Raw genomic sequence first — 18069 nt, 5'->3', positions numbered from 1 at the left:
TTGGGCTCTGCTCTCATGGAGGACATTTATTCATAAAGCATATTTTATTTTAGATGAACTAGAAACTATGTTTAATTTATAAAGTTTTATTTTGAAATGTAAGTCAGTAACAATTGGCTGAAGCCACAGCCAATGATGAAAGTCTTTGTGAAAGGAGACCCTGTCCACTTTTGGAGTGTTCTCTGGTCTGAAGTAATATCCAGTGCAAAATACAGCCTGCTTGTGAGGCGTGTTCTTCCTGCTTTACGGCAGATCGCAGATTTATAATGGCATTACCACCACCTATCTCTCAAATTGATTACTGAAACTATCTACAATCTCAATTAGGAGTGTCAATGGTCTACTTGAAAGATAGGTCGCTGTAATGCATTTATAAGTCTGCAATTCACCATAGCTGTAGCGGTTATCTGATTGAGTAGACAGCACATTGAGTGTAAATTTGTGCACACATTTTGATGCTAGAACATTTCAAAATATACAAATGCTCGCAGTGATCCAAAAAATGCACCAGAATGGACCATAACATATTTATGTACATTTATGGATCTCATTCCACTTATTTGTCTTTTCATTGATTTGTGCATCATAATCTATTTATCTGCGATATTAGGTATAAATAGCTCACTTGAACTGAACAAAAGTTGTCAAAAGACAAAACTGTTATTATTCAAAACTTCAGTTATTTAAAACATTTAATTGCGTTACTAATGAAAGGGCTGTCTTGAAGTTCCATTGGCGATTAAGTGTCACACAAAATGTGATTAATAATTTATTTTTGTGTGTTTTCTTCATGTTGTTTGAAGTGTAAAGTTGTGTTAGTTGCTTACTTGCACACTCAAAAGTCTTGGTCATTTAGTTCCCTGAAATAAGTAAAATAAAAATAAAACGTATAAATAAATATGAAGATATGGTTCATATTTATGAAGATATATATATATATATGGTTTTTATACTGTACAAACAGTACAGTACATATTTTCAGTACATATTTTCCTACACCTTAACCCACTCCTTACAGGAAACATTCTGCTATTTCAGATTTTAATACATAATACATAAAATAGAATTAGAATAGAGAGTGCAAGAGTTAGAGGGTCAAATAAAGATTGAATAGATGTGTTTTTCAGAAGTCTTGTGTAGCCAGACCTTCAGCCTGAAGGTCTAGAATCCATGGCAACTTTCAATGGCCAAGGCCTGCCCATGAGGCTGTTTGAACAACATGTCAAACAACCAATCACAGTTCGTTTTTAAAACACTGTAAACGTTCGTAATCATGGGAAGGAGGAGGCAGGAACTGGTGAACATTTAAGTAAAACTTTAATAATACAATAAACACAAAAGAGCGCGACAGCCCCTCGTGCACAGACAGAAACAAAAAACAAAATAAAATCCAGGCCTGGTACTCTTTTGTCCAACACTGTTGACACTCCTCGTTTTATCCTCCCGGAGCTCCTCCGTGGGTCTTGAGACCAGTGAATGGCGCTGCTTTTGCACATTCTCATTAACTCTAACAGCTTAGCTCCATTCCCATGGCTCTGTCCTCTTTTCCTGTCCCTACCAGTTTTGTTTCAGTGTCATGTTTCTGGTAAGCCTAAGGAATCAGCTGCTCGGATTTATTTTGGCAGGTCATTCAACAGGAGGGAACAGTTAATGAAAATCCCTCTTTGGGATGGCACAATAATGCATCGATCACTTGCAGAATGCAAACTTTTATTATGTCGACGGAGCAGAGACGGATCTACGAATACGATAAAGAAAAGAAAGAAAGTAAAGCAATGCAAAAAGATAAGGCAAAAAGGGGGGATCTTACAGGCATAAGCTCACACCAAGCACAAAACAGCGTTATTTGGAGAAGCTCTCAGGCATCCAAAATATCGACCCATACGAGCTCCCTGCAGCGGTATGGTACAGAGACCTGGACCATTTACCTCTGTGCACATATATGGACATTGTGAATTGTATTGTTTACGATGTAAGTCACCTTGCATTCACGCTGTTAATGTCTTTAATCTAACCAGGACATTTACATCTTGCAATCACACATTTAACTACCCTAGCCAACCCAGAACTGGTTTGTCAACTTTGCAGCCCCCAACACAAAAACCTGGTACAGTATGTGTCATTGGATTAAAATCAAATTATAACTAAACATACACAGCTTTAGCCTACATCAAAACATGTTGGAAACGTTTGTGTACATTGAACATCTCATTAGTGTTTACGAAACAGTCGCAGTTATTTAAGTTACTTTGTCATTTTGATCAAGAAGTGTCTGCTAAATCCAATGTAATTACAACACACTAAAACGCATGCGAATAAACTTACTTTGGCTAAGTACTAAATTAAATTAAATTTAATTTAATTAAATACAATGAGTACAACGCAGTTTTCACCACCTGGGGGCTTGTAGATGGACCTAGTCACAGCAGAAAGCCTTGTAACTTTCCAAAGACTTGTGGCTTTTAAACTCCTGCATTCTGTAGTAACTTGCACCAAAAACAAGATAATTCAGGTAAATGGTCCAGGTCTCTGTGCCACTCCGCTGCAGGGAGCTCGTATGGGTCGATATTTTGGATGCCTGAGAGCTTCTCCAAAAACCACAGTTTTTCGATTGGTGTAACCTAAAATAAAAACTGTATTCCATTGTTCCTATGTTTTCCATATGTATCGTGTGAGGTACTGTAGCAGTTTTTAACGCAAGCAGTAACATCCAGGCATGGTAAAACAGTGCAAAATTGCGAGAACCTCCACTACTACCGAGTTAACAACACATGTAAACAATCCTGTTTTGCCGCTGGTGTCCTGCCAACATGGCAGAGACTGTGATATCGAGGGGAGGGGCTCACTGCTATGACAACAACTCCTCACTCTCAATAGTAATGGACGCTAAGAAAAAGCGCAAAAAAGTGTTAAACATTGGAAAGTGTGATAAAATAACTATATTTTATTTTATTTATTTATTTATTTATTTTAATATGAATTTTTCTAATCTGTATATTGTAGATTATATATATGCGTGATTCTGCGTAAAGCCAACTGACTCACAGCGCGTCTGAACCGAACTGATTCTTTTGGTGATTGATTCTGAACTGATTCTGTGCTGTTATGTTATGAGCGCAGGTAAACCACTTAAACGCTTTAATCAGCAAACTTAATAGTTTAAATATGGTGCATCCTACACACATCTACTTTATATCAAAATTCTAGAAATCATTTACTCATCAAGTAGGTACCAAAATACATATACTTCCCATAGTTGAGGTGGAAGTAAATAAGGATTTAGCCGTGATAAGTGTTTAAGACACAAATTACTTGAGTAATATAAAGCATGCATAATACAGAGAATACATACACATGTATGAGGCAACTTCTGGTGATTAGTTTCTATAACTGAGGTAGAAAACCCTACAAATAGACTTTAAACACACATAAATAATTCCACAGGTTATATAAAACAAACATGATACTTAAAATATATGTGAGGTAAAAACCTGGTAATCAATTCAGCTTATTTGAAGCAATTTTGAGACCATTGTCTGTATTAAACCACAAGTGGGTTAAATTTCAGTCTATTGGTTCTGAACCGAACTGATTCTTTTGATGATTGATTCTGAACTGATTCTGTGCTAATGTTATGAGCGCAGGTAAACCGAGTGTTTGGATGAAGGGCAATCCGGCGAAACGTAAATTCATTTAATAACAAATACATCGCAGTGGATTATTTATAGTAAGTGGATCATGGTTTCTGCGCTGATAACACCTAATTTATTTACTTTATATCTTCAAGACTTAAATCCTCGTATGCACATTATTTTCCCAAAACTATCGGTTTTGGGAGACAAAGTCTCTGGAATTTACAGCTGCAGAAATGTTTCCCCTGTTTTACCTGGTTTTTGGTGATCCTGGGCCAAAGGAATGCCTAAGCATCTTTCCTCTTCTGATAAGGCTGGGTATTTATGCATTGGGGTCACTGGGGTCACTCAAGTTCAAGAGGACCCCAGTTGATGCCAACCTTGAATCAATAAACAGAACTAACAATTATTGCTACATGTGTGACTGCATCATATAATAACTATTAATTAATAATATTGATAGTTCATCATCTAGCTGACTACGACTTGTATTATTATTATTCTTTTTTCTAAAATCCTGTCAAACATGCACAGACTGCTAGCTACTACTAAATATTGTAGAAACATAATTTTCTGTAAAGTTGCTTTGTAACGATTTGTATTGTAAAAAGAGCTATACAAATATACTTGAATTGAATTGAATTGGATACAGGATTTCTTGGCCATTTGGTCTTAAGTTTAGGGAACAAAGAGAAATCTTTTCCTGCTGTCCTGGCATTGCTGGTATGAGATTAGACAGCCACTAAAAGGGAAAGGGGGGTGACATCTCCTTTAGCCATCTTGGCACCATGACTGTGTTTTATGATGCAGTAATTGTTTGATGGGGAATTGTTCTGAACTGTGGTGTTGGGTTCTTTTTATGAAATGGACTGTTCAAGGATAATCCAACTATATATATATATATATATATATATATATATATATATATATATATATATATATATATATATATATATATATATATATATATATATATATATATATATATATATATATATATATATATTTACTTACCTATATTTACCTAAGTTCAGAGAGCGAGTTGCTATGTCTACTAACATACCCTGAAAGTTACCTCTGTTTTTGGAACCGAAAGTTGAGGTTATCCGCTTACTTACTCCTAAACAAACCCGGGTATGTCAAATAACCAGCTTTCTGGAATACCCCCCAGTAGAGTACAGCCACGTCACATATATTTATTTGGTACTTTAGATAGCCTTAAATCAAGCAGCTTTACAGTATTATTAAACATGAAAAACCAGAGTCAGTGTCGCTTTCAGTTAGAATTACAACTTCATTTACTGTTATAAATCAGCTCTCCAGTTTGGATCTAGTTAATGATGAAGTCATTTTATTAGTGGGATAAATGATTATTGTCACCCTATAAGGTATTTTAAGAGCGATTATGTTGTAAACATTAGATTATTCCAAAAATAAAATGTCTTATCACTTAACCTTTATTTTGTTTGTTATCCATATGACCCACACAAATATATTTAAAGTAATTAAATGATTAAATGGTTGAATAAGAGAGTTTCTCTGCCATCTCATTTTGTGTGCCAAATATATTTATTTGTATAAATTAATTGTATAAATAATTACATAATATGACTTTCAAAAGCTGAAGTGATTACCTTTATTTATTAGAATATATATATATATATATATATATATATATACATATATATATATATATATATATATATATATATATATCAATATTTTAATTAATTGCAAAAGCTGAATAATCAATACATTTCTACTGATTAATCAGCGAAATAATCAATAGTTGTTAGATTAATCAATTATCAAAATAATAGTTTGTTGCAGCCCTACTTATGGAACAGCAGACATAGAGCTGTTTTTCCAGTAATCACAATGAGGCACAGAGAGCGATAGACTCATTCAAGTTCAAGCACAGTTATGTGGCCAGCTGCGCATTGTCTTATTCCTTATACCTCTGAGAACCGATGTTACATGTGTAACCAGAGACGTTCCTTTTCGATTGCAGTTCACTCTTCATTGTGTCAGAGGCTGATGCTATGGGGAACAAAGAGTGACTACAACACCACATTAATAGTGTAGCTTCTGAACCAGCCTCTGTGGGCAGCATATGCCAAAAATAGACATATATTATGGTAGTATAGGACAGCATGAACCAGGGAGACTGTACAAGCAATTCGCATCACTCGTTGGCAAGATGAGATTACAATGGTCAGTGCGAACTAATTCTTTTGCTCAGAAAAATGTGTCTTCATTCCCCTATGTAAGTACACAATTCAAATGGCCAGGCACATGCACTGCTCATGAGTAATATTTATTGTTTCAAAGGAGGAAGCGCCATGCTGGAGCCATCATCAGCCATGATCGGACCCCCTTGATGATTTACGTACTCAACTAACTCCATCTTGTCTAACTGAATGACAACATAGCAGTTTTTTCAAAAACTTCCAGAGGCAAGCACACTGTGAACAGTTGTAAGTGACTGATTAGCCATGCTTCTCTGGCACCCATCCTAGAACCAAAAACTTGACAGCCGTCGAATTGAGCATACAAGCCAAAGCTAGATGCATCTGTGGTGACCTCCTGGAAACCTGCCACATCACAGACTTTCTGATAAAAGCAGCAATGCAGCGCATGTCTGAACAGCTGGAGAGCTGATTGCATGTGCCCAACTGTGAAATATGTACACATTGTCACTCTTGCCCAACTCTTGCCTTTTGCAACAACCTCTGTTTCGCCATTTCACAAGAATGTTGTGGGTTTCTGTATGTAACGTGGCCACATTGAAAATTGGTTTACATGGGAAGATTTCCCATGTGCTGACATGATTGGACTGTTAAGTACATTGGATTAATACACTTTATTGAACACAGAGCATTTAACTCTTTCACCCCACTTCGGCAAGTTGTAATGGTGGAGAGGGAACTGCATTGAAAAAGACATGATTTTTACGGCTGTTCTCAGTTCAATGGCTGTGAGTTCCTCTTCACAGTAAGGTGGCATCAGGAGTTCTTCTGCTGTTCTGCATGGGTGATGGATTGGACAGTATCCTACAGTATGTAGCATATAAAGCCAAATCTATCACACTATGCAACTCTCTAAAGAGCTTGGTTTCTGTCTCGTTTTTGTCAATGTGCTTAAGAAACTTTGGCTGAAGCTTTTGGAGAACAAGTGTGAAATGCCAGCTTGAAAAGAAACAAGCTCAGACCTTACAAGAGAGATGGCCACATAACCTTCTTCTGATCCATCAAAATCCTTTTCATGCACTCCAATTCAAGGTCGGAGATTGTCTTCAGTATACTGCACAGGTGTTAACACTAGATCTGGAGAGTGGGGTGAATGTAGGACCTCTACCAGCAGAAGCTCCACACTGTAATCTTCATGTTCAGCTCCTTGGCTCCACTCACTCAGGTGAAGCAAGAAAGTGTGGGAAGAAGGGCTGTCCATCAGTACGAGGTCAACATATAAAAAATTAAGGAAACTGGTCTCAATCAGAGCCATTTTACACAAACAGGTAACCAAAGGAGTCCCAGACATGTAACAGAATGAAGGAATCACAGTCCTATAGCAGAAACATTCTAAGGTAACGGCACTCTGCAGCATCTTATATAGAGCCTGCCATTGCACCTGCATTAGCTTGACTCAGTAAGGCTTCAGAATTGATCAGCACTGATCATCTGTTAAAACTAGAAACTCAATTACCACAAGCAAAACAATCATCCATAAGTCAATAAACTGCATTTTCGCCTTCAAAAAAGCCCAATTATTAACAAACATTTTTAAAATGTCTTAATTATAAAATAAAGGATCAAATGCAGGCTATGCAGCAACAAATTAAATTAATAGAACAGTGCAAAGACTCTACAACATAAACACACATAGCATGGCCCTTACTAGGTCTTCACATTGCACCCGAGACCCGTCAACCAGGGACCCAACATGGGTCCCATATTTTAAATGATCAGGCGGGTCTGGGTCGGGTCCGAATCTATGTAGCAGAAATGAGTCAAATCAGACAAATCAAAGAGTCTATCAGAGCTGTGTGCATTGAAACGAGAGCCGAATTCCTCAGGAAGTCATAAATCAGTTCTAGTGCCACAAGAACCAAGCAAGATAACCAACCAACCAACTTGTTCACACAACAGCTTTCAACATTAACACCAATATAACAATTATTGACAATTTTAATTCGAAGAAGAGATTGTCAAATTTATTGTTCGTGATTGGAATGCAACGCTGGACATCACATGTAAACCCAGGAGATCAAGTTAAATACTTGCATTGACTTCCCCCCCCTCCCCAGCCAGTGAAACCAGACTGAAATTCCTAAGGGGGAAGGGGTTTAAACCTTTGTCTTCACAGAAAAGTCCCTTTGCCAGAGAATGGCAAAGAAACTGCTTTTATACATTATATATGGACCAGAATGAACTCAAAAAAGACTTATGAATGAATCATTCCATTGCTTAACTCCATATTCATTTACGTGTAACCCACACATTTGACTATCATGTATAATCACTTATTGTGTATGTCTTTTGATAACTATAGGATACCTAGTCATGTCTAGTATTCAAATAATCGCATTTTCTTGCTTGATATTGTCCTGACAATCATTTATTTGTAAAATATATCATAATCATGTTATAGGAATCATGTCCAAAATTAGACCCTGTGAGGCAAGAACCACATGCTTGGTAAGATAAACAAATGATTTATGATACCCACCCCAAGAACATATCTGATTGGTCAAGGCAACATTTGAGGGGTGGCCAACAAGGAAGTTTTAAATACTTTGGACCCCATGAAATTTTGCTTTTTAGTTCTAGTCTAGCTGCTGCTATTAGCCATGTCGGCTTTTAGTTCCAGCCTTGCTCGTGCTATCAGTCATGCCTGCTCTTAGCTTTTAGCTTGTAGCTTTGCTACCTAGCTTTAGCTTGTAGCATCTAGCCATGCGGTAGTCATCATTGTTCTTTGAGCGCGGTTCCAGCGTGCCTGCCTGCTGCTACTATGAGAAGGAACACAACCTAGTCTCGTCAAACTTTATTTCTTTTCTTTTCCGTTTGAGAGTTTCGTGTTCTGAGTTAAGTTTTGTAACGTCCATTCAACTTCAACCAGCGAACACGACTCTGCACTTTCAGCCAACGCCCAACAACCACGGGCTTCCCAAGACGTCACTTCAGAGACTGAACTTCCAGCCAATCAACGACCTCGGGATAGCCCTTTCACCGAGGCTCCTTCTTCACAGGAGATGCAAGTAACTTTACCTCCAGACTGTGACCTTTACTGGTGTATCTAATATAATTTTAACCTCATTGAGGAACTCAATGCGAGCGCTAATTACGTGATTGATGGTTGTTCATGTTTATGCAATTTAACGTATTGCTGTTAACTTGGGATTCCATATTTCCATTCTCTTAAACTCATCTTTCCCTAACTTTTGACCTTCCTGCAACTTGTGTGAATGTGTGTGTGCGTGCGTTTATGTTAGATTAGTTTATATGTCTTAGATTTATCTAATAAAGCCTTATTCATATTGAAAAGAGAAGTATCTTGTGTTTTGTGCTTACAAGTTAATGTCTTAAACTGCCGATCTTGTTACTGTGCTAATTGATAGTGTTTTCACTATAGTTTGGATATTAGTATCCAGCGCAGATTTGATGTTAAACGGATCGTTCACTGAACCGCAGGCGCGTCTCCTTGAACAGCCGTGAAACAGTGATTCTGTTCAAATTCCCTTTAAAATCTTAAATGATTCCCTTTGAGCTAAATTGACCTGTTTCCCTTACATCTATTACTTGGGTCCCAGATCTGTTTAACATTGTGTTATACCCGTGCTATCGGAGAACACACGGCCGTGATCAGAGACTGCCTTTTTTTTTACTTGAAAACAAAAATAAAATAAAGAATAAAAAAGATGGTCCGGGTTGGTTCGGTGTAGTTCTATTTTGGGTTCGGGCACTAGTTTTTGGACCCGTGAAGAACTCTAGCCCATACCATTTATCTGCTCCGGCCCAAACATTGATTAGAGAATAAGTACTCACTGCACTTTGAGTATTTTTGATTGATTTGACATCTCACAAAAAAAAAAAAAAGTATACATATATATATATATATATATATATATATATATATATATATATGTGTATATATATATACATATATAATATACTGCTCGCACAAAATAAAAAAATAAAAAACACCAGGGTTTCTTTTTAATGCCACTGAAATGGGATCAATGCTTCTGAATGTCACGGAAGAGACCTGACTTAGAGGCTGCTCACCAGCCAATGTTTCAATAATCCATATGAAACTATAGCAGACCTTTTTGTTAAATTCCATAGCTGTGCCTGTGGAGCTAGAATAACACCTTTGGCACATTATAGTGAAGCTCTCAGACATCCTCTTGGACAGGAAATGTATTACGTAAACTCCCAGAAGTGTTAGAGAAATAAACGAAGGGAAATCACTACCTCAATATCACAGCAGTGTCGGCTGTCAGTAAGTTTAAGTTTCTCCTATACTGTTCCAATCTTCCAATCAGTCTTAAGGGTTTTTTATTTTTTATTTATTTTTACAAGCTCAGTTCACTTTATTACAATGGACAGGGGCGCTGGACTGGGGGTAAAACCAGTACTGATTACCAGGGCTTCAAAGGAAGAGAAGGGCCCTTGAAAAGTCTGGAATATATATTTTCAAGGGGAGGGGGGCTCATTAGGACTGCCTATGCATAGGGCCCGGGATCTTGTGCAGCGCCCCTGACAACGGACATGTATGTAAGTGTATGTTTGACTGTGTAACTCACATGAAATGGTCAAACATGCATGATATTTCTTTTTACACGCAGTAGCTAAAATCTATTTGGCAGCCTGGAGGGTTCTTGTGAGATTTGGAACTAGTTACATTATGTTAATGTTTTCCAAAAAATGTTACTTTTCCTTGGGTAATAGTAACCCATACCTTTCACAATTATTACATAACCTAATTGTACATATTAGGTCTAATTGAAATTATTGAAGAAAACCATGAACTTGGTGCAGTTAGATGATAACTAAAATATTATGAATAGATTTCACTGAATGACTAAATATAATGCTACGTGACATATTGTTTACATGCCTGGTGAACTTTTCACAGCAGATCAGCAGATCAAGTAATCTTTAAAAGATCCGTCTTGGCATTTAAAATAATATATATATATATATATATATATATATATATATATATATATATATATATATATATATATATATATATATATATATATATATATATATATATATATAATTACAAAATCTTTTAGATTTTCATTAAAGCAGGTACTCCAGCCTATGGCAGATAATTAAGGGTGGATGCTTTAGGCTTCATTTATCATATAGAATCCTTGTTCTCCATAAAGTTCAACATTACCATTCACATCTGGATTATATAGCATGGAATTCCTATTTATTCTATATGTTAATAGTATACTACTGCTGTTTATGGTAAGAAAAAATATTCTGATATTACTTTTCTGATGCAGTGTAAATAGCTTCTGCTGTTATTTCATCACCAGTCCAGTGAAGTAATGTTATTGCTCTCTTACAGCAAGTGTGTGTAATTTCAAGCCTGTGTTTTGGTGAAGCAGAAAAGCAAATTATTTGCGAGGGTGCCTGTGTGACTACACAGCCTCGATGCCACACGTCAAGAGCGAGGACATGTTTATTCACAGAGCTTGAAGTTAATAGAGTTCAGGCAGAGCCTTCTGTATCATTTCTCACTAGGCTAGGATTTACAATTTAGTCACAACTGCAAACCTTTGAAAAGACAGTGAAGAAGTGTCTGATGAAAGGAGGCAGACAGAAACAGGTGAGGAGAGAAAACAAGAGAAAAGTATTAAAGCATTGAGGGGTGATCATCAAGTTGACAGCTGTGGGGAGAGTCACAGAGCAAGTGATACGTTCCCAGAATAATCAGCGAGATCAATGGTATCTCATTCCATCAGAGGGGACTCTAGATCAATACACAAAAGACAGAACAAGCCCTACACCGTATGGAGTTTAGGTACTGTATATTTGTACACCCTAAAATTAAAACATAAAACCAACATAAAAGTAGCCCATAAAGACTGCACTGTGCTACATTCCAAGTCTTCTGCAGTATGAATGAATAAATAAATAAATAGAAATGCAAAAGGTTTTCGGTCGATAAAGGCCTAAATTTCAATCTGTTCCTCTCACACACAGCTATCATATGACACCGCTATATACCTGCAATATAGTGCATGTGTTATTTAGAATACTTTTATATTCTTTTGTGTCAGAAAGCTTGTCATTCCCTGGCTTTTTTTCTTTTTCTTTTTTAATGTCTTGTTTTTGTTTGTCTTGAAAAACAGCTATTGTGTTTGATAAGATGGCGAGCAAATAACGAGTTTTAATTTGTGAATTATTACTCTTAGCCCCTCTAAATCGAACATGCTTGTATATTTTTCTTTTCAGTCTGTGTAAAAATGAAAGGACATATTAAGTCCTGTTTTTCCGTCAACTTGTCTTCTGAGAAATCAAATCCTGTCCAGAACATAATGCCTATATAATTGTTTTTCCTCATTTATTTGAACCTTCAATGAATGCCACACCATTCTGTGTAAAAATAAAATTAAATCAGTAGGAGAGAGTTCGATCCCAAAAATGACTCAAATATATATATAGCATTTTTAATGTAATACTATGCAACTTATTTTATTCAAAAATCCAATGTACTATCTATACCAATAAGTTACTATCAATATATTATGAAAAGAGCCTGACTGAAATGTTGTTCTAAATGTTCTAAAGAGCATTTTCTGCTACAAATCTGTTACAAAAAAAAAAAGATCCTAGAAGATAAGTTATTGTGATGCTTGCACAGTGAGCACATTATTATTATTATTATTATATATATATATATATATATATATATATTTTTTTTTTTTTAATTCACATTCATGCAATAAAACTTTCACCATTGTAATGAGATAGAACCAGTATTAAATCACAACTGTAGCTTAAATTTAATTTACAGAGCAAATCCTGCATGAACGCAGAAACAAAAATAATCATTCCCCTCACTACTTCCATTAACGGGATCCTGTGATCCCTTGCGCTGTAATGTAGAAGCAGTAACAGAGGCCAGTTCACTCACCATATTGACGGTGCTTCTGTGCCACTGATCTCTAGGAAGTCATATCTATCTTCTAGCTGGAAGTCTGTGAAGACCAGGGCGATGGTGTCTCCTGGCTCGGCCAGAATACTCCACGTGCAGTCAGCATTGTTCTCATACTCTGAAGGAAAGTGTGGACTTGATATTGTCCCTGTTGTTCCTCTTAATGTCCCACCACATGATCCTTCAGCTGGACAAAATAGCACAAAAGTTACAAGGTTAAGATTTGTCAAATTGCACAACATTAATGACTTTTGTAGTCATTCATAAATAATGGTTTAGAAGGGCTCCAGGGCTTTAATATAAGGACTGCCTCCCGATGCAGCATTTAAGACACAGGATCAGTACTTCTGTTCTCTAAAAGTGGAGTATACTGGCTACCATCCAAGTAGAATAAGATGCAAAAGAAAAGATGTTTATTTCCTTTATGTCTTTGTACTATTGTGTTCCGAGAGGGGCGGGGCCGAGAGCCGTGGGAAAGGAGCGAGCCCGATGAAGTTAATGATAATGCACTACACCTGTGCCCCTCACCAGGCTCGAGGAGCTCTGGATGGATAAAAGGAGGGCATTTTTTACATGCCCTTATTTGTATAGTTGTATTTCATATTTAATCTTTCTCTATGTTTATGCTCTAGGTGCCTAAAGTAACCATTTTAAAAGTGTTTTATTTATTTTATAAATCATGAATGATTTAATAACTGAATAATTAGTAAAGGAATCAGTGTGATTTGAACAAACTGACCTATGATTCGAGCATTGTATCTGAAATTGGCCCCACTTCGCAGTGCTGTCAGTGTCCTACTTGGCATTGTTGGATACAGCTTTAGTATTTTGTTTGTTTGGCTGTTGTTATCTTTATTTTAATTTATTTAATTTATATATATATATATATATATATATATATATATATATATATATATATATATATATATATATATATATATATATATATATATATATATATATGGCCGATATCAGATTAGAGTTTGTACTGATAACAGTCCTGAACTGAACCAAATGCCGAAAGACATATAGCGTTAAACACAGAGTGTTTATGCATGTGTCACAGACCGTTAATTCATGTGCAGGCGATTAGGAGGACGAGGCGAGGATAATGAGAAAGAGAGAAAAGCTTTTCCTCAAGTTTTGCTTGTCTAAAGCTGTCACCATAATTCTTACACTTCACTCTCTTCCTCCACTCACTACCGTCACAGATGTCTTTCATACTGACAAGAGTGAAGAGGTATGAAGAGGGACGTAAGTATGAAGAGGGACGTAAAAGTCATATGAATTCCGCTATGACTCTTCAGATTGAGTTTGCATTGCAAAACATCCAGCTTGTAACTGATTTAGTAACACATGTGGAAGTGTTCAAACCAGAATCACAAAATCAGTATGTGAAACAGTATGCACTTGCTTGTGAGGATTAAAAGTGTATTTATTTTAAGACACCGGGTTAGACTCCAGTTCCCTGTAAACATATTATCACATACTATTATCTCTTCTTTGAGAAACTGCATTGGTTGGTTCTTTAAGTTGTATACCAATCTATATATATATATATATATATATATATTATCTCTATATATGTATATATGTATGTATATATTATTTTATTACTACAAATTAGTACCTAAAGAGTACATATTAGGGTTCCGACTGTGTACTCCTGCAAGTATACAGTAATCACAGTATTCCAGGACAGTAGAAACCCTGCTTTTTAACCCATCTGTCCATGTAAGCATAAAGCATCTTACCTCTACAAAATGGTGCCGGAAAATCCCATGATGCACCACTTCCTGGGCTCACTATGCACGTGAGCACTGCATGTCCCTCCAAAACGTATCCCATCACACAACTGTAGCGGATCTTGTCTCCGACGTTGTACCTGGTGCCATGGATAATCCCTCTCGGTATCAACCCTGGATTTCCACAGGTGTGACTTGGTAGAACTGGAACAGAAGACAGGAAAAAGGTCAGAAATAAGTTTCTGCATCACGCTGTGCCTTTCATTCTTTTCTGTTTGTTCTTTTCATCATCAGACTGAGACGAGCTCTTGAGATGCCTGTCTCAGTGCGATTCTTCGCTATGAAGCATGCACATCTGAAGCTGGCCCAGCACTCGTGCATGGGACTGCGGTGAAACCCCTACACGTTAGCTGTGCGTTTCTGTGATCATGATGCTGTTTGATGGTAAGTATTTCATGTTGACAATGCAATCAAAACATGAATTTGCTCTGATCTGTATCAACTGTTCAAAGAGAATCTATGCAAAACATTTTAAGAGTGAAAAAAAATATATATATAATTTAGTGAGTAATCCAAAGCAAGCCTTTTTTCAACATTTTCAGAAACATACAATTCTGTAGTAAATTAAAAGTTAGAAAGAAGACAGCTTAAAATCAAATTGAAAATAATATTGAGCTCATTTCCTTTTTTCTCCGTCCTTTGTTGTAACTTGACTTGATAAAATAACATTATGAATAATAATGATGATATTACTAATCTTCCAAATAACTTCTTTATTTTGGCCAAATCAATTATGATGAAACTATTTAAGAGTTACAGGATGGATTCACCCATACATAGACGTACACAGAAAAAAAAAAAAAAAACAAATATAGCATTGTGAGGGACTAATTAAACAACCAAAATATATATTATATTGTTTTAAATAAATTTTTCTGAACCATTGGCAGATGTTTTCACTTGATTTAAGCATATTAATCTCACTAAATATAATATATTTTAAGCAACTCTTAAAAGTTTGCTTCCAAAGTAAAAAAAAAGTTGTCATGTTTTTTTTTTGTTTTGTTTTTTTCAGAAAGTCCAAAAATGGTTCAAGTAACAAAAAGGTATTTAATAAAACAGAACCAGGTAATCCGCTGATGAGAAGCAAAATGTAAGCAGTGTGTACAACACAACAATATATGGCACAAAGAGAAGAGAAAAAAAAGAGAAAACCTTTAAAAGCCCAAGATGATGAACAGAATACAAACAGGTGTGATCTAATTAATAAACAACCATGTTGACTAAATATGGTGTGAAAAGAGAACAAAGTAAACAGTCTCTGAAGAGAAACAAACTAAGGGCACTTCTCAAAGGAAGGCTGCATCCTTCCTAGTTCAGTACTTCTGAGGATCGTAGGCTAAAGTTCTCCTCAGTATTAAATGCTAGAATGAGATGGTCTAGTTAGTAAGTGTGCATTGCTATATGTCAAAGATGTTCTAATCCTCACCGTCATGACAAAAACTAATAAAAATTAATTTGAGAAAAATATTTTGTGTTACAAATCCTTATATCATTGATGATGTGGAAGCCGAGATATGCAGCCTTCGGTTTGAGAAGCACGCTAAGTGTCCAGAAAATGAAACTAAAAAGATGCATGTGACAGATCTTCATATCATAATTAAAGATAAATAAGATAAGAAATAAGAAAATTCAGTTACACTTTAAAGTAATGTGCAGGACACATACATTGGAGTTGGGGCTGGTAACTGAATCTGTATCTGGGGTCCCCATTTTGAAAATCTGCTTATGGCCTCCAAACTGCACAGGGGCAAATCCCGCTGCATCCCATCACAGTTGGATAAACTAGAAAATTCTCGAAAATTCCCCTGAAGGCCAATCAGCCTCGAGAACTCGTCTGAATGCTTGGAGGCAAAGATGTCTCCCCCAGCATTCATCTTCACAGACACACCAATCCAGTGCTGTTTGTTTAATCAGTCCAGTACAAAATATATCCATCATTAGAAATTAATTTAATAGTCTTTTAATAATCACAGTCTTGTGAAAAGGGTCCATAGGCCATATATATTCAATTCAATTACAGTTTTATGAACCATTATACTAAGCACTGATGCAATCATGAATATATGTTATGAAAAATACAGTATGCAGTGATGACACAGGCCTTATGCAAAACTACTGAAAAGCACAATAGTGTAATTTGATGAACATGTTCATATGAGACTGTGTGTTGACTTTGATTCACACGTTTTATGAGTCATGGAAGGGTTCTTGAAGGACTTGTTTCTATTCTCAAAGAAATCATTGTGATCCTCCAAATATGAGAGGTGCCTGGAGGAACGGGTGTAGATGTTATATAACCCCTGTGGCAACTAACACAGCTAAATCTAGAGCTGACATTTAAGAGCTGAATGTTGATTCTGTTGCATTCACTGATAAATCTGATGCAGAATGTCCCTCAGGATTCTATTTGCTTGGTTGAATTGGTTCTTAACTGGATAAAACTGTTAGTAAAATAGACAACATAAGATTTACCAGCCATTGCTAAACTCTATAAAATTGGCTATATAGGCTCTGCTTATGTACAATAGCAAACATTTTAAGATGTCACCGGCACCATGCTCCCAAAGTGAAAGGTGTTCCAAAAGGTAGGAAGGATAACTTTTTTTCTTTATCCAAATTCTAAGGTAGCATTGCATACATACTGTACATACAGCGTGACACAAACATATTCACCACAAAATATGTCCAAGATAGAAGTAAGAGAAATGTTGTTTATAAAATTACAATACTTCCAGTTGGTAGCACAATCAAATATAAAATGCAGGTACAAGGTGTATAATGGTATATGTATTCATTGGCGTAAGCAAGTGTACCAAAAAAATACAGAATATTTTATCTGCTGCACATGTGTAACTTAATCCTAATTTTATATACCTTCATTTTAACAAATATATATATATTTTATTTTTGTTTTATTTTTTTATGCCAAGATGGATCATTTAAAGTTTACTTGATCTGCTGATCTGCTGTGAAAAGTTCACTAGGCATGTAAACAATATGTCACGTAGCATTACATTTAGTCATTCAGTGAAATCTATTCAATATATTTTAGTTAACCTGAATTGGAGTAGAAACATTTAATAATTATGTAATTTGATTTCAAAGTTAATGTAAAACTGCATTTTTTTGTGTAATTTACTTTTTTATTTAAAAATAAATAGCACCTGAATTCAAGTTTGGACTCAGTTGTTAACTGTAACTTTTAATATGATAGTAATGTGAAAGCAATATAGCACGTTTACAGCTTCAGCTGAGATATGTTTTTGTTTTTTTTTTCCTTAAGAAAATGTTAATTAGAATTGAATCTATTTTAAGGCAGAACACAATTTGTCCAGTAAACCTGCATAAAAACTCCCTTTTAACACACCAGATTCAGATCATCAGCTCATTAGGGGAGAGATACGTGAAATGAATGCCTTGTCCAAATAACTGTGTTTACAACTTTCATT

At 35.9% G+C, this 18069-nt stretch overlaps 1 protein-coding gene across 1 annotated transcript in view; it reads right to left on the bottom strand.

The window, feature by feature from the left end:
* The window catches only part of LOC127970623 (CUB and sushi domain-containing protein 1-like), a 531205-nt gene that overhangs the window by 187882 nt on the left and 325254 nt on the right, over positions 1 to 18069 (bottom strand). Inside the window, exons 4-5 of the mRNA XM_052573279.1 lie at positions 14567 to 14761; positions 12792 to 12999 (exon numbers count right to left, since the gene is read on the bottom strand). Of these exons, the coding sequence (XP_052429239.1) occupies positions 12792 to 12999; positions 14567 to 14761 (403 nt within the window). The remainder of the gene's footprint in view (positions 1 to 12791; positions 13000 to 14566; positions 14762 to 18069) is intronic.

Source organism: Carassius gibelio, chromosome B13, assembly GCF_023724105.1.
Source record: "Carassius gibelio isolate Cgi1373 ecotype wild population from Czech Republic chromosome B13, carGib1.2-hapl.c, whole genome shotgun sequence".
Classification (NCBI taxonomy): domain Eukaryota; kingdom Metazoa; phylum Chordata; class Actinopteri; order Cypriniformes; family Cyprinidae; genus Carassius; species Carassius gibelio.
Note: the sequence above shows the minus strand (reverse complement) of the source record. Positions and strands in the feature narration are given on the sequence as shown.